The sequence below is a fragment of the Bos grunniens genome, chromosome 4 (genome assembly GCF_055505025.1).
Source record: "Bos grunniens cultivar Pamir isolate PY7600 chromosome 4, Bosgru_T2T1.0, whole genome shotgun sequence".
In the NCBI taxonomy this organism is placed as follows: Eukaryota; Metazoa; Chordata; class Mammalia; order Artiodactyla; family Bovidae; genus Bos; species Bos grunniens.
In genome coordinates this window covers 9,331,866-9,353,191 of record NC_141168.1, presented here as the reverse complement: position 1 = coordinate 9,353,191, position 21,326 = coordinate 9,331,866, and the positions used below count along the sequence as shown (strand labels likewise).

General features: G+C 39.7%; 1 protein-coding gene across 5 annotated transcripts in view; it reads left to right on the top strand.

The window, feature by feature from the left end:
- CNTNAP2 (contactin associated protein 2) overlaps positions 1 to 21,326 on the top strand; it is a 2,322,173-nt gene that overhangs the window by 1,397,029 nt on the left and 903,818 nt on the right. For all 5 annotated transcript variants that reach the window (XM_086398240.1, XM_086398242.1, XM_086398243.1 and 2 more), the window contains one exon: positions 21,101 to 21,207. In XM_086398240.1, the coding sequence (XP_086254366.1) occupies positions 21,101 to 21,207 (107 nt within the window). The remainder of the gene's footprint in view (positions 1 to 21,100; positions 21,208 to 21,326) is intronic.

The following is a 21,326-nucleotide window of genomic DNA, read 5'->3' as shown; positions in this document are numbered from 1 at the left end:
TGTGCTTTCCAAAGATCTAGTTTGAAACTACTATTCTATATTGTAACTTAAGAGAGTTATATAGCATTTGTGTAGATAAACATCTGTGCCCAAGACCTGACTAACCCACAAATATGCTCTGTGACCTTTGATCTACTTAATTTCACTGAAATTCCCAGTTTTTATTTCCTTCATCTAAAAAATAAAGGAAATTCTATAATTTTTTCCAGAGCTAAATTTTTATCACTCTATTTTAATGGTTTGAAATTTCTTATAATGCAGACATAAACTGATGATACTTTTCAATTTAAAAAAGTCCAAAAAATAGTAAAACATCAACACATGTATTATGATAATTTCATAGCATTGTACATTTAGTAAGTTATTAACTTCATGTTTGAAACAAAAATTAAAATGTCTTTAATATTCAGTGTGGAAATGGAAATAACATCATATATCTGACACTGTGTAAATAATCTGCATGGCAAAGAGGCTTAATTATTAATAATTCTCTAGTAATATGTGTTTCATTTGAGATTCTCTGCTATCTGCAGCTCTTTTCAGAGAGTAGATACAGTGGTGATAGTAGTCCCTCCTAGAGATTGTATATACATGAATTGCTTTTTCATGCAGAGATTTGAGTTTTTTTCTATGTTGTTGACTTTTTAAAAATTTAGAACATGTCTGCTTTGGAACTGTGGTGTTGGAGAAGACTCTTGAGAGTCTCTTGGACTGCAAGGAGACCCAACCAGTCCATTCTAAAGGAGATCAGTCCTGGGTATTCTTTGGAAGGACTGATGCTAAAGCTGCCAATACTTTGGCCACCTCGTGTGAAGAGTGGACTCATTGGAAAAGACTCTGATGCTGGGAGGGATTGGGGGCAAGAGGAGAAGGGGACGACAGAGGATGAGATGGCTGGATGGCATCACCAACTCAATGGACATGAGTTTGGGTGAACTCTGGGAGTTGGTGATGGACAGGGAGGCCTGGCATGCTGCGATTCATGGGGTCGCAAAGAGTCAGACACGACTAAGTGACTGAACTGAACTGAACTGAACTGGAGAAGGCAATGGCAACCCACTCCAGTACTCTTGCCTGGGAAATCCCATAGACGGAAGAGACTGGTAGGCAGCAGTCCATGGGGTTGCGAAGAGTCATACATGACTGAACAACTTCACTTTCACTTTTCACTTTCATGCATGGGAGAAGAAATGGCAACCCACTCCAGTGTTCTTGCCTGGAGAATCCCATGGATGGGAGCCTGGTGGGCTGCTATCTATGGGGTTGCACAGAGACAGACATGACTGATGTGACTTAGCAGCAGCAGCAGCAGAACATGTCTACATGGTATACAAATTGCTCAACTCAAGTGTAACGCAATATTTCAAAATTCATCAGATCCTCTGGCTTGACAAGGTCAGTTTTGGTTTTCAAAGTTTAGGGCCAAATGTCTACCTGTCTTAGGAAAGCTGTGGGCATTCCATGTCCCAAAGTCAAGGGCGTCTTCATTTAACAAATTATGTAATACTGAAGTCTCTTCTTTGATTCAGTTCTTCACTGGTTACTGTTATTATATGAGGTAAGGTGTAGTGAAAGTCACTTAGTCATGTCTGACTCTTTGTGACCCCATGGACTGTACAGTCCATGGGATTCTCCAGGTCAGAATACTGGAGTGGGTAGCCTTTCCCTTCTCCAGGGAATCTTCCCAACCCAGGAATCAAACCCAGGTCCCCTGAATTGCAGGCAGATTCTTTACCAGCTGAGCCAAAAGGGAAACCCAAGAATACTGAAGTGGGTAGCCTATCCCTTCTCTAGCAGATCTTCCCGACCCAAGGATCAAACTTGGGTTTCCTGCATTGCAGGTGGATTCTTTCCCAACTGAGCTATCAGGGAAGACCAATTATTTGAGGTTTTATATTATTTGGAGATAAGGGAAGATCTAAAACTTATTGAATCTCCTGGTTGCAGCATTGAATAGACATCTTACAAAAGTTAACCATATCTAACCTGTTTGTGTGTGTATATGTTTGTGTGTGTGTGTGAAGCTTAAGCGAAAACATTGTCACATCTATACCTAGAAAACAAGAATCTATTAATTATACATTTCTGCCTTACGAATATTTTCTTTAAGTGAGTGCTTTCTGTGTTGGCCATTTGAAACTGTTTGTGTCTCCCTATTTTTTAGACTATTAGTTCAACCTGTATGCTACTTTTTAAACCTGATCACACTGAAACAGTACATTTTAAATGTTCTTCATTAGTGAATATTTGGAAGATAATGATACCTATATAACAGGATGTTTTCAGTTTGATTTCTGGGTTGTAAGAAGTGGTGAACCAATTAAAAGAGATATTGCTCTTCAAATAGCTTAATTTTTTTTGCAAATTTTTCTAATTTGTTCAGCTTTCATCAGTTTTTAAAAAAATATTGACAACTGCTTGTATTCCTTTGAAAGCATAAACTGTAAGTAATTTAATTATTGTTTTCAAGGTAGTTTTATTAATTATATCACTGTTTAAAATATTTATTCATCCTAATCTAATAGCAATGCAGTTTTATACTATCCCTTAGATTACTCATGCTATTATTTTCTTTAATGCAAGAAACCTGTAAATGTATGGGACTTCATTCTTATATTAACTATTATTTTGTCACTGTTTTGGTATTTTTTTTTGTATATTGATTAGCTTGTAAGTATACTGTCTTTGCCCGACTAGTGACTTTCTCGAAGTTTGGACTTGCTTTCTAAAAGTTATATTATACATAAAGTCTTCATTAATTTTTCAGATTTAAAGGTTTGTGTTAGATAAGTGTTTTTTCATCTGTAAATGAAATAGTATTCTGGTAGATGTGGAAGTGGAAATTATGCAAACCCTTTGGTCAGACGGTTTAACTTATTGTTAAATGGTATAACGTTTATATGATGGATTTGAGAGAAATGGAACAGCTAATCCAAAACTTGCTTAAAATGCGGCAGCCTGAGACATTCCCTATTTCTGTGCATTTGTAAACTAGCAAAAGGGTTCTGAAAGGCATTTCAACTAGTTAAACTGATTGATATGCATTTATTCAAAATCCATTCAATGATTATTTACTGAGCACCTGCTCGATAGCAGACAGAATTCTAGGCAATGGATAAACAGTGGTAAACAAAAAGGCATGGTCTCTTCCAAAAAGAGTGAAAAAATGATTGTGAAGGTGAGGGTGGTGACCACTTTAGATTGGAAAGTCAGAGGAGACCACTTTGAAAAATTATATTTAAGGTGAGAACTAAAGGAAACAAATGATATTTCTTTTTTAAAATTAATTTATTTTAGTTGGAGGCTAATTACTTTACAATATTGTAGTAGTTTTTGCCATACATTGGGAGAAGGCAATGGCACCCCACTCCAGTACTCTTGCCTGGAAAATCCCATGAATGGAGGAGCCTGGTAGGCTGCAGTCCATGGGGGTCGCTAAGAGTCAGACACAACTGAGCGACTTCACTTTCACTTCTCACTTTCATGCATTGGAGCAGGAAACGGCAACCCACTCCAGTGTTCTTGCCTGGAGAATCCCAGGGACGGGGGAGCCTGTTGGGCTGCCGTCTATGGGGTGGCGCAGAGTCAGACACGACTGAAGCGACTTAGCAGCAGCAGCAGCAACAGCCATACATTGACATGAATCTGCCATGGGTGTACATGTGTTCCCCATCCTGAACTCCCCTCCCACCTCCCTCCCCATCCCATCTCTCAGGATCATCCCAGTGCACCAGCCCTGAGCGCCCTGTCTCATGCATCGAACTTGGACTGGTGATCTGTTTCATATATGATAATATACATATTTCAATGCTATTCTCTCAGATCATCCCACCCTCGCCTTCTCCCAGAGTCCAAAAGATTTTTCTATACATCTGTGTTTCTTTTGCTGTCTCGCACAAATGATATTTCTTTCACACACTTTTTGTGTGTGAAATTGAGGAAAAACTGCATGGGAAAAAACAAACAAAAAAAAAGCAGTGTGTGTATGTAAAGACACAAAGGAAAGAGCATGGCCTGCTGGAGAAAGAAAAGGAGGACAGCCACACCAGGATGTGGGGGAGGAGGACGTGAGATGAGATGGCAGCAGAGAAGTGGGAGAGCAGATAGTGCAGAAGCATACAGGAGCTCAGGGTTTTCCAAAGTGAAGTGAGATCCACCAAAGGGCTGAAACCAGTAGAATAACATCATGCTGAGTATCACTTAGGCAGTTTGCTGAGAGTGAATTCAAGCAAGGCAAGAATGGAGAAGGGGAGAGGAATAAGAAAACCAGTTCAGGTAAAAGGGGATGGTGGCTCGAACTGGGGTGGTAGAGACACAGCAAAGTGGACAGATTTGAGGCAAGTTGCCGAAATTTAATTCACAAGTTTTATTAATGATTGATGTAGAAGGAAGAAGAATAACTTCCAGTTTTCTGATGTGAGTGGTAGGTTAGATGGTGGTGCCACTAACTGAGATGAGATTGAATGGGGGCAGGGGGTAAAAAAAGCTAGGAGTAAAATGAAAATATATATGGTCATGCTAATGCTGTGATGCCTCTGATGCACACAAGTGGGTGTGTCAAGAGCCAGTTAGAGACACAGGATCTGAAGTATGAGCTAGTATTACAAGCTTGGAGGCATTATAGATAGACAGAACCAAGCCCTGAGCACTGAGAAGAGCCCCAGCTAAGAGTCAGGCAGATCAGGTGGGACCAGGAAGTGGGGGTCAGCTCAGACCAATATTGAGAGCTCAAATACATCCATGGGCTGAGAAGTTGGGATTATACATGTCTTTGACCCTGATGCTGGGAAAGATTGAGGGCAGGGAGAGAAGGGGGTGATAGAGGGTAAGATGGTTGGATTGCATCACCGACTCAATGGACATGAGTTTGAGCAAACTCCAAGAGATAGTGAAGGACAGAGAAGCCTGGCGTGCTGCAGTCCATGGGGTCACAAGGAATCGGACAGGACTTAGTGACTGAACAACACCACCTTTGACAAAAGGAGTTCTGTGAACAGAGGAGAGTGGAATTTAGATAGGAGGTGACTGAAATGCAAATAACTTGCTTAAACAAATCTTTAAGAAGTTTGGTAGTTAAAGGGATCAGATAAATGGATAAAGAGATCAGATAAGTAAATAAATCCAGTCAGGAATTGCAGGGGAAAATGGCAGCCCACACCAGTACTCTTGCCTGGAAAATCCCATGAACGGAGGAGCCTGGTAGGCTAGAGTCCATGGGGTCGCAAAGAGTCAGACATGATTGAGTGACTTCACACATACATGGAGTCACAAGGAGAGCTTTGATGATTTTGCTTTAGGTGAAATGAATTGCTGTGTATTGAAGGAAATAATTGAGGAGAGGGAAAAGTTGATAATTGTGGAGAAAGCAGTGACTCAGTGTGTTGCTGCTGCTGCTGCTAAGTCACTTCAGTCGTGTCTGACTCTGTGCGACACCATGGACTGCAGCCCACCAGGCTCCCCCATCCCTGGGATTCTCCAGGCAAGAACACTGGAGTGGGTTGCCATTTCCTTCTCCAATGCATGAAAGTGGAAACTGAAAATGAAGTCGTTCAGTCATGTCCCACTCTTAGCGACCCCATGGACTGAAGCCTACCAGGCTTCTCCATCCATGGGATTTTCCAGGCAAGAGTACTAGAGTGGGGTGCCATTGCCTTCTCCCACTCAGTGTGTTAAGTCCTTGAAGAAGCCTGAGGAGCCAGGATGTGGAGCACATCCATACAAACGTGGGCAGTGGGCAGAAACCTGGGGAGTTCTCCTGCTCTAGTTGTGTTTTTATGTGGGTGGTTCAATCCAGCTCCTGATTTTTGTTTTCAATTTGAGGAATTTGTCTTCACAGAGAAACTAATGAGCACCTATGATTTAATTTTTATTTAATGATACAAAGGGTATCTAGTGAAATATAAGTTTCTGTTCAACTCAGGTCCTATTCAAGGAAACCACTGTTACAGAAGCTAGTATATTTATTTCAGAAATATTCTGTTCACGTTAATGAATTCTTATGTCTGTCTTTTTAAAAAAATATTGGTTTACTTATTTGGCATATGGGATCTATTTCCCTGACCAGGAATCCAACCAGGCTCCCTGCGTTGGGCGTGTAGAGTCTAAGCCACTGGACCATCATGAAAGTCCCTTTTGTCTGTCTTTGTGTGTGTGTGTGTGTGTGTGTGTGTGTGTATTTATATATATATATATGAAAGTGAAAATAAAGTAGCTCAGTCGTGTCCAACTCTTTGCAACCCCATGGACTGTAGCCTACCAAGCTCCTCTGTCCATGGGATTTTCCAGGCAAGAATACTGCAGTGGGTTGCCATTTCCTTCTCCAGGGGATCTTCCCAACCCAGGAATCAAACCCAGGTCTCCCACATTGTAGGCAGACACTTTTACTGTCTGAGCCATCAGGGAAGTCCTATATATATATATATATAATATTTTGCATAAATGAAATACATATATTTTCTCCATTTTTTCTTGTATCAAAGTGCCAACAAGAATGTGCTGACGAATGTAAGAAAATTCAAAGGACGCTTATTTAGAAATGGTTAACTACAAGGGATGTATGGAGTGCCAAGGGATGGGGTATGAACAGCCCAGGCACCAAAATAGTTGGCACCACTCTTAGACTCAAAGGGATGAGGGGAGGGCGAGGTTAGAAAACTCAGGAGTAAACATGGCAAACTTGAGAGCAGACATTATCTTCAAAGGGCAGGGCCAGACTGCGGCAACCACACAAGGAGAGAACCAGGAAAATGAATGCTCTGATGCAATGCTTTTCTCTTCCTCCAAACTCCTGCCATGGACTCCCATCAGTTAAACCCAATATGAAATCATAGGAGTTAGGGTTTTTCAGTGCATCTGCTTCACGGAGTTGAGAATAGAGTGAAGAAAAATTGAGAGTGATTCTGAAGTACAACCTCCCCCCACACACACTCACCAAATTGTATTGAAATATAACTGGTACACAGAAGAATGATTTAAAAAAAATCTTAATGATGCAAATAACAATAATGTGGTCACTCACCTAGAACCAGACATCCTGAACTGTGAAGTCAAGTGGATCTTAAGAAGCATTTCTATGGAACAAAGCTAGTGGAGGTGATGGAATTTCAGATGACCTATTTCAAATCCTAAAAGATGATGCTGTTAAAGTGCTGCACTCAGTGTGTCAGCAAATTTGGAAAACTCAGCAAAGGCAACAGGACAGGAAAAGGTCAGTTTTTATTCCAATCCCAAGGAAAGGCAATGCCAAAGAATGCTCAAACTACTGCACAATTGGCCTCATTTCACACACTAGCGAGATAACCCTCAAAATCCTTCAAGCTGGGCTTCAGGAGTATGTGAACTGAGAACTTCCAGATGTACAAGCTTGATTTAGAAAAGGCAGAGGAACAGAGATCAAATTGCCAGCATCCATTGGATCATAGAAGCAAGGGAATTCCAGTAGAACATCTACTTCTGCTTCATTGACTATGATAAAGCGTTTGTGGATAGCAACAAACTGGGAAGCTATAAAAAGATGGGAATACCAGACCATCTTCTCTGCCTCCTGAGAAACCTGTATGCAGGTCAAAAATAAGTTACAGCCTTACTTAAAACAACAAACTGGTTCAAAATTAGAAGGGAGTACATCAAGGTTGTATATTGTCACCCTGCTTACTTAACTTATACGCAGAGTACATCATGCAATACATCAGGCTGGATGAATCACAAACTGGAATCAATATTACTAGAGAAATATTAACAACTTCAAATCTGGAGATGATATGACCCTAATGGCAGAAAGTGAAGAACTAAAGAGCCTCTTGATGAGGATGAAAGGGGAGAGTGAAAAGGCTGGCTTAAAACTCAACATTCAAGAAACTAATATCATAGCATCCGGTCCCATCACTTCATGGCAAATATACGTGGGATAAGGAAACGGTGACGGATTTTATTTTCTTGGGCTCCAAAATCACTGCAGACAGTGACTGTAGCCATGAAATTAAAAGACACTTGCTCCTTGGAAGAAAATCTTGACAAACCTAGACAGGATATTAAAGCAGAGGCATCACTCCGCCGAAAAAGCTTCGTATAGTCAAAGCTATGTTTGTTTGTTTTTTAAATTAATTTATTTTTATTGAAGGATAATTGCTTTATAGAATTTTGTTGTTTTCTGTCAAACCTCAACATGAATCAGCCACAGGTATACTTATATCCCCTTCCTTTTGAAACTCCCTCCCATCTCCCTCCCCATCCCACCCCTCTAGGTTGATTCAGAGTCCCTGTTTGAGTTTCCTGAGCCATACAGCAAATTCCTATTGGCTATTTAGTTTATATATGGTAATGTAAGTTTCCATGTTACTCTTTCCATACATCACACCCTCTCCTCCCCTCTCCCCATGTCCATAAGTCTATTCTCTATGTCTGTTTCTTTATTGTTGCCTTGTACATAAATTCATCAGTAGCATTTTTATGGATTTTGTATATATGTGTTAGAAAGCTACAGTTTTTCCAGTAGTCATGTATGGATGTGAGAATTGGACCATAAAGAAAACTGAGCTCCGAAGAATTGATGTTTTCAAATTGTGGTGCTTGAGAAGACTCTTGAGAGTCTCTGGGGTTGAAAGCAGATCAAACCAGTCAGTCCTAAAGGAAATCAACCATAAATATTCATTGGAAGGACTGATGCTGAAGCTGAAGCTCCAATACTTTGGTCACATGATGCAAAGAGCCAACTCATTGGAAAAGATCCTCTTGCTGGGAAAGATTGAAGGCAGGAGGAAAAGAGAACAACAGATATTGAGATGTTTGGATGGCATCACTGACTCAAGAGACATGACTTTGTGCAAACTCTGGGAGATAGTGAAGGATAGGGAGGCCTGGTGTGCTGCAGTCCATGGGGTCACAAAAAGTCAGACACAACTGAGCAACTGAACTGATTGTGTGAAATAATTACTACAGTGTGGTAAATTAACACATCACCTCATATAGTTACAGTTTTTTGGTGTGGAGAAAACTTTTAAGATCTACCCATTTAGCCTCTTTCCTGTATATAGTATAGTATTGTTAACTATAGTAACAATATTGTAACTTAGACCCCAGAACATAGTCATCTCATAACCGGAAATGTGCACCCTTTGACTACCTTCACCTGTTAACTATAACCCCCGACAGCTGCCCCTGGCAACCACCAACCTGCTGTTTCTATGAGTTCATGTTGTTGTTGTTTTTAAGTCTTTATTAAGTTTATTATAATATTGCTGCATTTTTTGCTTTGACTTTTTGGCCATGAGGCATGTGGGGTCTTAGATCCCTGACCATGGATTGAACCCACATTCCCTGCATTGGAAGGCAAAGATTTTACCACTGGACTGACAGCGAAGTCCCAAGTTCAGTGTTTTTAGATTCCACATCTACATTAAGTCACACAGTATTTGTCTTTCTCTGTCTGACTTGCTGCAAATGGATGATTTCCTACCTTCATGTATCATCATATTCACTTCACTATTCACTCGAACACCACAGCAATCGTTATTTAAAACAAATGGAGGTGTATTATAAACACTGGTCTGTACATCTTGCTTTCTCTTGCTGGCAATATATCTTAGAGATTGCATCTGATCAGTGCACATAGATCTGCCTTGTTCTTTTAACAGCTTTCAGTGGTTTCATTATGTATTACCTTCATTTATTAGTGGCTTCCTAATCAATGAGTATCTTTTGCCCCCATTTTTGGCTGATATAAATAAGGCTTCAACAGACATTTTAAATATGACTTTGAAAAAGTGTGCTAGTATATGTGTGACAAATTCTTAGAAATAAATTAGCTGAACCAAAAATTGAAATTAATGATTTGCCAGTAACCCGCCAGTTTGCACTCTGCTCCAGAAAGCAAAAAACGTAAGTGTTAGTCACTCTTTGGGCCCGACAGACCTGCATGGACTCCATGTAGCCCGCCAGGATGCTTTGGACATAGAATTCTCCAGGCAAGAATACTGGAGTGGGTTGCCATTCCCTCCTCCAAGGGATCTTCCCAACCCAAGGATCAAACCCAGGTCTTCTGCTTTGCAGACAGATTCTCTACCATCTGAGCTACCATGAAAGCCCTCTGGAGAATATAAGAAGGGTCTTTTCTTAAGTATCTGAGATATGATCAATAAAATGTCACTAATTTAATCTATGTGCTTAGTCACTCAGTCATGTTCAGCTCTTTGTGACCCCATGGACTGTAGCCTGTGAGGCTCCTCTGTCCATGGGGATTCTCCAGGCAATAGTACTGAAACAGGTCCCCATGCCCTCCTCCAGGGAATCTTTCCAACCCAGGAATCAAACCCAGATCTCCCACATTGCAGGTGGATTCTTTACAGTCTGAGCCACCAGGCAAGCCCAATTTAATCTGTACTTCTTTGATTTTGAATGATGCTGAACACTTTGCTATATGTTTAAAAATCATGTGTGTTTTTTTGTGAGTGAACTGCCCCATTCATACATGCCCTTTGCTCATGCTTTAATTTATTTTTTTCTTATTGATTCATAAGGATTCTTTATATCAAAAAGAAATGGGCTCTTTGTCTGCCATATTAAAAAGTTTTCCCAGTGTGCTGCTAGTGTTTGAACTTGGTGATGTTTGACTGTGAAAGGTATATTTTTAAATTTTTATGAAGTCAAATCTATTAATCTTCACTTTTAGTTTCTGGGTTTGTGTCCTCATTAGAAATAACTCTTAGAGCTACAGATTACAAAATGAACTCCTTCGTACTTTATTATTCTTTTAATTTCCTTTTCATATGTAAGAGCTTTATCTATGTGGAATTTTTCCTGGTATCAAATATGAAGTGAGGACTTTATTCTTTCTCAAATGAGTAGTTGGTTGTCGTGCACTACTTATTAAGCCGTCCATTTTGCCCACTTATTTAACATGCCACTGTTAATCTATTTAATTTATATGTCGTTGTATTTAGTTCTGGATTCTCACAGTTGTTCTCTCAGTTTGTCTTTCTCTTAATGCACCAATCTTAATTTCATATTATAGACACTTAGTGTTTTATTATTCACTAGGAATCATCTTACCCTGTTATGCATCAATGTCAGAGTGTTCCTGGCTGTTGCATATATTTTCCACATAAATTTTAGAATTTTAATGACTTTCATAATTTCTCATTAGGCATGTTTATGCTAATATTCTCCTAACAAGATTTGTGTGTGTGTGTGTGTGTACACATGCACTTAGTCATGTCCAGCTCTTTGTGACCCTGTGGACTGTGGCCCACTAGGCTCCTCCATCCGTGGAATTTTCCAGGCAAGAATACTGGAGTGGGTTGCCATTTCCTTCTCCAGAAGATCTTCCCAACCTAGGGATGGAACCCACGCCTCTTGAGTCTCCTGCATTGGCAGGCAGATTCTTTACCACTAATACCACCTGGGGACAGCCATTCTAAATTTAGCTCATTTGGGAAACTTTTTAATTATGAATTTAAATTTAAAAATTAGTATCTTAAAATTTTTGATAGCATTTGAAATGTACCTACCTTTAGTTACATAAGAAAATTTGTTACCTCAAACTGAAAATGGCACTGTTTGTCACTGTTTCCTAAACACAGAATATCTGAAACGTTTTTGCTTGCTTTATTTCCAAGTAATCATCTAATAATATAGTCTCTTTAATCCTTTTGCTTCTTTGCAGTTTCATTCTACTTCCAAAGTTTATAATATTCTACTTGGGACATTAAAACAGCTATTTAGGTGACTTTTTTGCCTTTAGTTTTTCCTCTCCGATCTATTCTGCATAATCTTACTATTTTAATATCTTAAAATACGTATTTGCCAAATAAGGTTATTTTTTAAGAGTCTTCAATGACTCTTATTGCTAGAAAAAAAGTGTCCTAAAAGTCCCCAAATTACTGAAAGTCATCTTATTAGGGCTCAAAATAATAGAATGTTGCCATGTATTTCTTTGACAGTCTGGTTCTATTTTCATGTGGATAAAGTTCAGAATCTCTTGGGGAATGGATGGCCTATGCCTCCTCACACAATATCCCATAAATACTAGTTCTTGCAATTAAACTTTTTGATAAGAAAGCTTAATTAAACATCACAGATTGTTCTACATAATAGGCACTCAATAAATAAATGTTGAATGAGTAAACAAGGCTGTATTCTCCAGGAAAATCCTTAACTTTGTGACTAACACACTCTATGACCTGAACTAAGCCTAGGTTCATAAATGTAATATTTGTTGTTTAGGCTGTTTACACCTAAAGTAGTGTAAGGCAGCATGTAAAGACTTAAATGTAACTATCAAGTGTATTGGAGAAGGCAATGGCATCCCACTCCAGTACTCTTGCCTGGAAAATCCCATGGACGGAGGAGCCTGGTGGGCTGCAGTCCATGGGGTCGCTAAGAGTCGGACACGACTGAGGGACTTCACTTTCACTTTTCTCTTTTCATGCACTGGAGAAGGAAATGGCAACCCACTCCAGTATTCTTGCCTGGAGAATCCCAGGGACGACGGAGTCTGGTGGGCTGCCATCTATGGGGTCGCACAGAGTCGGACACGACTGAAGCGACTTAGCATAGCATAGCATAGCATCAAGTGTATATTAGAAAGCCAGATGTAGGTCAACCTCAGGGTAGATTAACTGAAGGTCTGTATTTGTTAGAATATTTCTGCTATTGCAATAAAGACCAAAATCACCTCACCTGTTTTACTTATATTTCTTAACAACATTTGCATAGGTGGCTCAGGGCTGGTATGTTATCCAGAGCCCAGTCTCCTAATAATTTTCCTGTGCCATCATTTTGTGTCCTGAGATGTCTGCTGCAGGTCTCATTCACCATCATGGATTCATTGCAGGAAGGAGATCAGGAGGGCAAAACAAAGCAAAGCAAAACAAAACACCTGTCCCCTAAAGTACAAAGAGCCCAGAGAATGGTATCTTTAGCTCTTATAGCAATAAATCCCATTGCTACTGGAGAAGGGCGCTTTCCAGGTGGCACTAGTGGTAAAGAAACTGCCGCCAATACAGGAGGCATAAGAGATGCAGGTTCAATCTCTGGATTGGGAAGATCCCCTGGAGAAGAGCATGGCAACCCACTGGAGTATTCTTGCCTGGAGAATCCAATGGACAGAGGAGCCTGAAAGGCTGCAGTCCATGGGGTCACAAAGAGTCGGACTTAGCATGCACTCACGCATGCACATAGGAGAAGGGGATCATAGATTTGGGGAACAACATGCAACATGCTGATGACTTAATTGAGAAGACTGGCTCTGTACTTTCTGTTCCCTGGAGACTAGGAGAGTCTCCCTCCCAAAAGTGTACTGTCACGAGAAGGAGAGAAGATACCTGAAAATATCAGGGTGATGATAGGAAGAAGAAAGGGGAAAGGGCTTGGTCAGACAGCCGTACTTTCTGCTGTAACCCTCCCTCCTGAATGCAGATTTTCATCTCTAGCCAAATTTGACAATCCATTATTGCATACCCACCTTTTGTACTAAGTTATACTGGCCCAGGCCCCTGGATTCCCTCCATGTGGAAAGGTGCTCCTCCACTTTCCAGACTAAGCTAAGTTTATATTTCTTTTCAAGAAGTGAACTTTTCCATAAAACCTCAGTATACTCATATAATAATGGTATATTGCCTTAAACCTGTAGCAAAGTTTTTAATATTAAGCATAGAGAGACCTGACTTGCTAATTACATGTTTTAAAAGCAAGTACAATTTCTTAAGGACAAAATTTGCTTTATTCTTTGCTTCTCCATAGTTTGTTTTAGAGTAACTGGAGCAGGTTCTGATTATAAAGAGGTTACTGTTGTATATTCAGGTTAAACAGAGTGTTCCAGCACCTGGAAACAGGGACTAATGATCTTGCATCTCCCTCTCCTCCTATGAGCCTATAATGTCTTAAAAGATGTTATATTCATAAAATTATGGGGAACATATTTTAAAATTATAAAATTATACTTCAAAATAAATTACCAAATAAAATAAACTCACATTTATTATAATAGAAATTATTCTTAAGGTGTTTATATTGTAAGGCTAAAATTAATGATTTAAATGGTTAGTGGAAAAACATACAATTTTTAGACAGATATGAACCAAAGATACCTGATAATTTTTAATGGAAGTTTTAGGCATAATTTATAATTTATGAAGTATAGTAAATATATCCACATTTGTGTGTATGAGCATGCTTTAGCTGTGAGTTGCTTCAGTCATGTCTGACTCTTTGCAACCCAATGGAATGTAAGACTGCCAGGTTCCTCTGTCCATGGGGATTCTCCAGGCAGGAATACTGAGTGGGTTGCCATGCTCTCCTCCATGGGATCTTCCTGACCCAGGCATTGAACTTGTGTCTCTTGAGTCTCCTGCACTGGCAGGCTGGTTCTTTACCACTAGCACCACCTGGGAAGCCCATTAAGTTCAGTTCAGTTCAGTTGCTCAGTCGTGTCCGACTCTTTGCGACCCCATGAATCACAGCACGCCAGGCCTCCCTGTCCATCACCAACTCCCGGAGTTCACTCAGACTCACGTCCATCGAGTCAGTGATGCCATCCAGCCATCTCATCCTCTGTTGTCCCCTTCTCCTCCTGCCCCCAGTCCCTCCCAGCATCAGAGTCTTTTCCAATGAGTCAACTCTTCGCATGAGGTGGCCAAAGTACTAGAGTTTCAGCTTTAGCATCATACCTTCCAAAGAAATCCCAGGGCTGATCTCCTTCAGAATGGACTGGTTATATCTCCTTGCAGTCCAAGCCCATATCTATATTTAAATATTTCTATAAGTAAATGCTTGTTGAAGGAGCACCATCAATATAACACTAGCTTTTCTGGTTATGCAACTATAAAACTAAGTTATGTAGTAATGAAATACTAAATTAGTTCCTAAAATTATGATTATTTCTCTATATAATTTCAGTTTGAACAGAAGAAATATAAGGCAGTAATATATGCCCCATAGAAAGTATGCCTTCAAATAATATTAAAATCTAATTAGAGTGAGAATAAAAGTACTAAAATATTTTTGAGATCAATATTGAAGGTAATGCAGAAGAAAACCCTGCCATGATAGCGGAAATAGCTCTGAGAGCCAGGAGTATTAAAAATAACACTTAAGAAACCAAAGTTTCAAAATGAATTTCTTGTCTTGATAAACAGAAGTAAAATTGGGAACTGAGATGAACAGAAAAAATCATAAATTCAGAAGCTCATTTATGCTAAGGTAGCAATTTATAAATCACTTTAATTTTCCAATAGTTCACATAATACTCCATAAGTAACCTGAATTTTTTTTTCCCTAAAGTTTAGAATGTGGCAAATGTAATGTCCAGGTATAAAATCTGTGCAATCTGAAAGCAGGTTAAGTACCTTGGTACTGGCCTCTTTGCAAGCATGAAACAGCTGGAGAACCTCGGCTGATTCTGAGTTTAAAAGCAGGGAGCTTCATTTTAAGGTGGAATGAAACTGCCTTTGTAGTCAGTGATGACTTCCTATAAATTACATGAGGTCTATAGTCAGATTCTGAAATGATTAAGCCTACTAACTAAGATTAGGAGATTATTATGTTGTCAGTCTGAATGCATCATATAAAAAATGGTAGGGGAGCCTACACAAAGAGTACAATCTCAGGATAAATGGCAGCATAGATCAAATGTGCCCTTTCCACACGCTGTCTTCTCTCTGTTCCCTGTTCTTGGGCCGTTTCTTTTCCTGGTGTCCTCCTTCTTTGAGATCCTACTGTGGCAAACTGGAAATCCCTGGAAGCTTGTGATTAAAGCCAGGATCTCTGACCAGCTGCATGAATTGTAAGGATAATGCAAAATTTTTATTTTAATTTTATTTAAAACTGTTTTATGAGCAGGAGGCATAGATAGACATTTCTCTAAAGAAAAAACAGGTGTCCAACAAGAGAAGATGCTCAACAGTAGCACCTTAAATATGACACCGTGCACTTGTCTATGAAACAGGAACACAGTCACCAACAGAGAGAACACACTCGTGATCGCCAAGGGGAAAGGAGGTGGGGAGGGTGGATCGGGAGTTTGGGATTAGCAGATGCTACTCATATATACAAAGGATACACAACAAGTTCTTACTGTATAGCACAGGAAATATATCCAATATCCTGTGATACATCATAATGGAAAATAATATAAAAAAAGAATATATAAATATGTATGTATGTACGGATGTGAGAGTTGGATCATAAAGAAGGCTGAGTGCTGAAGAGTTGATGCTTTCAAGCTGTGATGTTGGAGAAGACTCTTGAGAGTCCCCTGGACTGCAAGGAGATCAAACCAGTCAATCCTAAAGGAAATCAACCCTGAATGTTCATTGGAAGGACTGATGCTGAAGCTGAAGCTCCAGTACTTTGGCCACCTGATGCAAAGAGCCGACTCATTGGAAAAGACCCTGATGCTGGGAAAGATTGAAGGCAGCAGGAGAAGGGGATGACAGAGGATGAGATAGTTAGATGGCATCATCGACTCAATCGACGTGAGTCTGAGCAAACTCCAGGAGACAGTGAAGGACAGGGAGGACTGGCATGGTAGTCTATGGGGTCACAAAGAGTCACACACAACTGAGTGACTGAATGACAACAATAATTGAATCACTTTGCCGTAGTGTAGAGATTAATATAGCATTGTAAATGAAGTATATTTCAATAAAATAAATTTTGAAGAATAAATACAGCTATTTTAACTTTTAAATATTGTAGAGAAGAAAATAGTGAAGTGAAAGTTAAAGTGAAGTCGGTCAGTCGTGTCCGACTCTTCGCAACCCCATGGACTGGAGCCTACTTTGTAGAGAAGAAAATAACACACCTTCAAAATGCTTTGAAGGCTACCAATGCACTCAGTTATGCTGTCAGATTAGCATTTTTTTTAATTTGAAGTAAAATTTATTCTACCATCCCTGTTTAAATAGTGTCCATGGACTACAAAGTGAGCCGCTACAGACACATCTGGTATGATTTTCAGTTTCTTTTATTTATGAACACGAATTTTCTCAATGCTTTACAGTTAAAATCAAGCATAGGAATAAAAGAGATACTCAGGGTAAACTAAACTGCACCTGTCATCCATAACCCTGGATAGAGTTCTTGCATCCATCCAGCCACTCTCTTCATATTGATTGACTTTATATTGAGTGTGTGTTATATATTTGGACTTCCAAAATATAGCTTGTGGGTTCTGAAGCATTTTGGAAAGAATTGCCACAATTGAAAGGAGAATTCTGCCTGAAAGACTCTGATGCCAGGTGTACAAGATGAAGCACAAGCGTGGTGTTGTGGAGTGGGTGACCTGATCCCCGAGTCCAAGAAGATCCTGACGTCTGCCCTCAAAAGGCAGGGCCATGCCGGCCGAGGAGCGGCAGCCAAGCCAGAGGAGGCCGAGCAGCCAGATCCTGCCCAGCCTGTGGCCCTCATCCTATCTTTCAAGTGCTATGTCTTGGCCATCCATGAGCACATGGTCCTGTCTCCCTTAGTGCCTGCCAGCCACCGCAGGTCTGGCCAGACCACTGGGCCAGATGTTCATCTATCTTGCAAGCCCCAGGGTGGTCTCTGTCCCCCTACGCCTGCACCTCCAGTCAGAGCCGTTGTGTAGGAAGGATCGGGGTCTCTCAGACTGCCCGGTTGGCAGCCCAGTGCTTGCCAGCTGCAAATAACCTCAGGACAGAGTTAACTGAATGCCGCCTCTTCTCCTGGAGCCTCTTGATCACAGCAAATTGACACCTGTCAGCTTCTCCCCTGTATGTTCCTCATCCTGGTCAAGTAGCTCTCAAGTTGGGGCAGCAAAGTCATTTTGATTCATTTTTGATGTGAACCAAACTTTCAAGTTAGGACATGCTCTAAAACAAATTATACATTTCCTGTGACCTACTAAAATAATTAGTTCACCAGAGCAAGAGTCTGGATTTAAGACTATAATCGTAGATAGGAATAATCGATATCACTTGTAGTAAAAGAGATGTTTTCTCCGAAATTATTTCAGTTCTTTGGTGTAAATTCCTAACACTGAGTTCATCCATCCCTTCAGCCTGTCAATAGGCATGTACTGAATGGACTACACACCTTGTCATGCTAAGAAACAAAAGATCTGAATCCCTCACTGAAGAGTCTCACACTTTAGAAGAGACTGATGCTCAAACAATAATAACTAAACAATGTGATAATGGTATATTGTGCCAGTGTGTGTATGCACATTGTCGCTTCAGTTGTGTTCTACTCTTTGCGACCCTATGGACTGTAGCCTGTCAGTTTGCTCTGCCCATGAGATTCTCTAGGCGAGAGTACTGGCATGGGTTGCCATGCCCTCCTCCAGATCTTCCCAACCCAGGGATGAAACCTAGGTCTCTTGAGTCTACCTGTATTGGCAGGTGAATTCTTTACCACTAGTGACCACCTGTGAAGCCCAGTGGTATACTGGACATAAATAGATGGCTCCATAAGAGGGTGAGAGAAGACATAAATAATTAGGAACGGGGAAGCTAGGTTAATTCATATTTTGTTTTGCTTAGTAACTGGTCCTAACATTTTTTTAATATAGTGATAAAATATTATGGTTTGAAATATATTATATTTGAATCAGCTTGATGTAGAAATAAAATATTTATCACCATTAAGAATTAAAATGCTAGTAATCAATATAAGGGTCATGTCAATTTAAAAATATAAATTTTAAGAAACAAACAGTAATATTAAACTTTTATTTGAATAAAAGATCTCTTTTAAAGAAATTCTTAATACTGAACTTTAGAAATATTCAGTTAATCTCACTTGACCATTACATGGTTCTTGTGTGTGTGTGAGTGCACACCAATCTTTTTATTTGAATCATTTTGACGTAGATTTTCTCATTTGTATGTTATTTAGAGCACATTTAGATTCCAACAAGGTTTTCCTTTGAGACACAGTACACTCTGTACTACTTCCCCCTGAATTAATTGATATAATGAGCTGATGTAAATTACTTTCACTATTAGCCTGAGTTATTATTAAACATAACAAATTAGAAGGTAAACATACCATACAAAGGCATTTAAGTACTGAAATCCCAAATTAAGCATCAAAGATGATTTTTAGCTTTATGTAATGTTGGGGTGTCTGTATCCTTGCTTCCTCCCATGGTCTGGAGAATCAGGACTATTGTATATGAATGCCTTCGGCTGAGGTCTGTGCCTGCGCACCTGTAGAGGGAATTTGCTATGTCAATATACCTGAACAACCCCAGAGCACCCACTCACTGACCATGGTTCTGCCTCCTCCTTGCTGCTTTCTTGAGTCCTCTGCTGGGAACAGTTTTCAACATTTTAATTATAAAAAATGCAAGTCCTCTTTTAAGGCACAAGTGAAATGCTGTAAACTTTATTAGACCCTTTATTTATATTTTACCCATAACTACTCTAGTCTCCACATTGCTGTAACATTTCATATGCTTTGATGACTCATCAAATTCATCTTGGTATTGCATTTTGCATCAATCTTATCTCCCACCTCCATGTAAGTTATAGGGTCTTTGGAGAAGACACACCTTTGGAGCCTGAGTAACACCCAGTTCAAATTCAGATGGAATATAAGTGCCTATTAAATGTAGAGTGAATTTTCCATCCCACCTCATGAAAGTCCATCATTATCCTCTTCCGATGCTGTATTTTCCCTTCATGATGTTCTTCCTCTCGTGTTCTTCTCTTACAGTCTGTCCATTCACTGAGGCTCCACTAGAAGCGTTGTGAGCTAGACCCCTCATGGGAAACTCCATAGTGTATTACTAGTCCCTACCTCATGGCACTTTTTATTTCCACCTTGTATGATGATTTTTGTGGATACAATGTTTTACTTTTCTAGGCTTTAGCTCTTGAAAGGCAGCAGATGGAATCTGATTTATCTTGTTTCCCACAGTGCTCGATAATTATTTGTTGCCTGATGAAAGATTTGTAAAGAGTTAGAGAGGAACAGCATTTCATGCCAAATTGGGCTATGCCCTACTAGGGTAATTTTAGGCATGGCTGACGGTAAATTAAGAACAGGGAATGGAGAATAGTATCTCTGAGGTCAGTCCTGTTTTATTTTGCAGCAAGACACTACCAGGCTTTTATGATTATTGATGTTTGAAGGGTGTTTCTCTGTCAATCAACCTGTGACCCACTATTATGGGTTCTGCCTTTTTAATATGGGTGGACTTTTCTGCTTTAGGTAATTTCCCATTCAAATCTAGACATTTTTTTGAATGCTAATACGTAAGAAGAAAGTAATTTGTGCTATTGAAACAGTTTTCCAGAGCTGATTCCAACTTAACTATGTCTAGGATACAGGCAAAGTATAAAATTGTGCCCTGCAAGTTGTGGTTTAGATATTCCTAGCTTCTGCTTGTTGGCCCTCTATTTCTTGCTTATTAAGTACCTACTTTATGAACGTTATCTCCTAACCTCAAAACTATTTATCAGGTAGGTATAATTACTTCATTTTTCAAATGAGAATAGTGAAGCTTAGAAAGGTTACATTACATTATCACAATTGGCCATCAAGGAAACGCAAAAACAAAGATTTGAATACAAACCTGTACTTTCCCCCTATATTATACTTGCTACCTCGTTATGTATGTGGTTTTTCTTAGCCAGAAGGGCATAAGAGAAGGGGTAAGGAAGACTTAGAAATCTTTTCTTATAAGGCTAGTACATTCTATTTCTTATGAGCATTTCAGAGACTCAAATTGCTGTTAAAAAACAAAAGCCTTTCTCACTTGGTACTATTGGCTTTGATAAAAGATAGTGCAGAAAACAAGATGGCTAATGTTTTGTCTCTCACTGGGAGGAAATTTAACTAGTGTCTTTGTGCAAAAGAAAATAAAATGAATCTGTGATATGTAAATGAACCTCTCAACTGTTTGTTAATTTCTACTGTTTACTCAAAAATGGGAAACACCATGCCTGTGATACATCATCTTTTGTGTGTTTGGCACCTTCCATCATGAATCATATTAATCTGCTTAAACTAACAAGGATTAATTGCCTTGTTAAGGCAACCTGGCATTGAAATGATATATGGCCCAGACAGCTTGGAATTTGGCCACTCATAAATCTCATTTGCTTGTTGGTTTATTTCTGTTTGTCTCTTTCTCTGACAGATGTGTGCCCAATCACTGTGAGCATGGTGGGAAGTGCTCTCAAACATGGGACAGCTTCAAATGCACTTGCGATGAGACTGGATACAGTGGGGCCACCTGCCACAACTGTGAGTGCCAATTCATCTCACTTTAAACGTGTGATTGCACGGCAATCCCAGGTCTGCAGCTACGATGTTAAGCCCAACAACCTGAATAATCCACATAGTAAATCACTTGATTCTGAAGC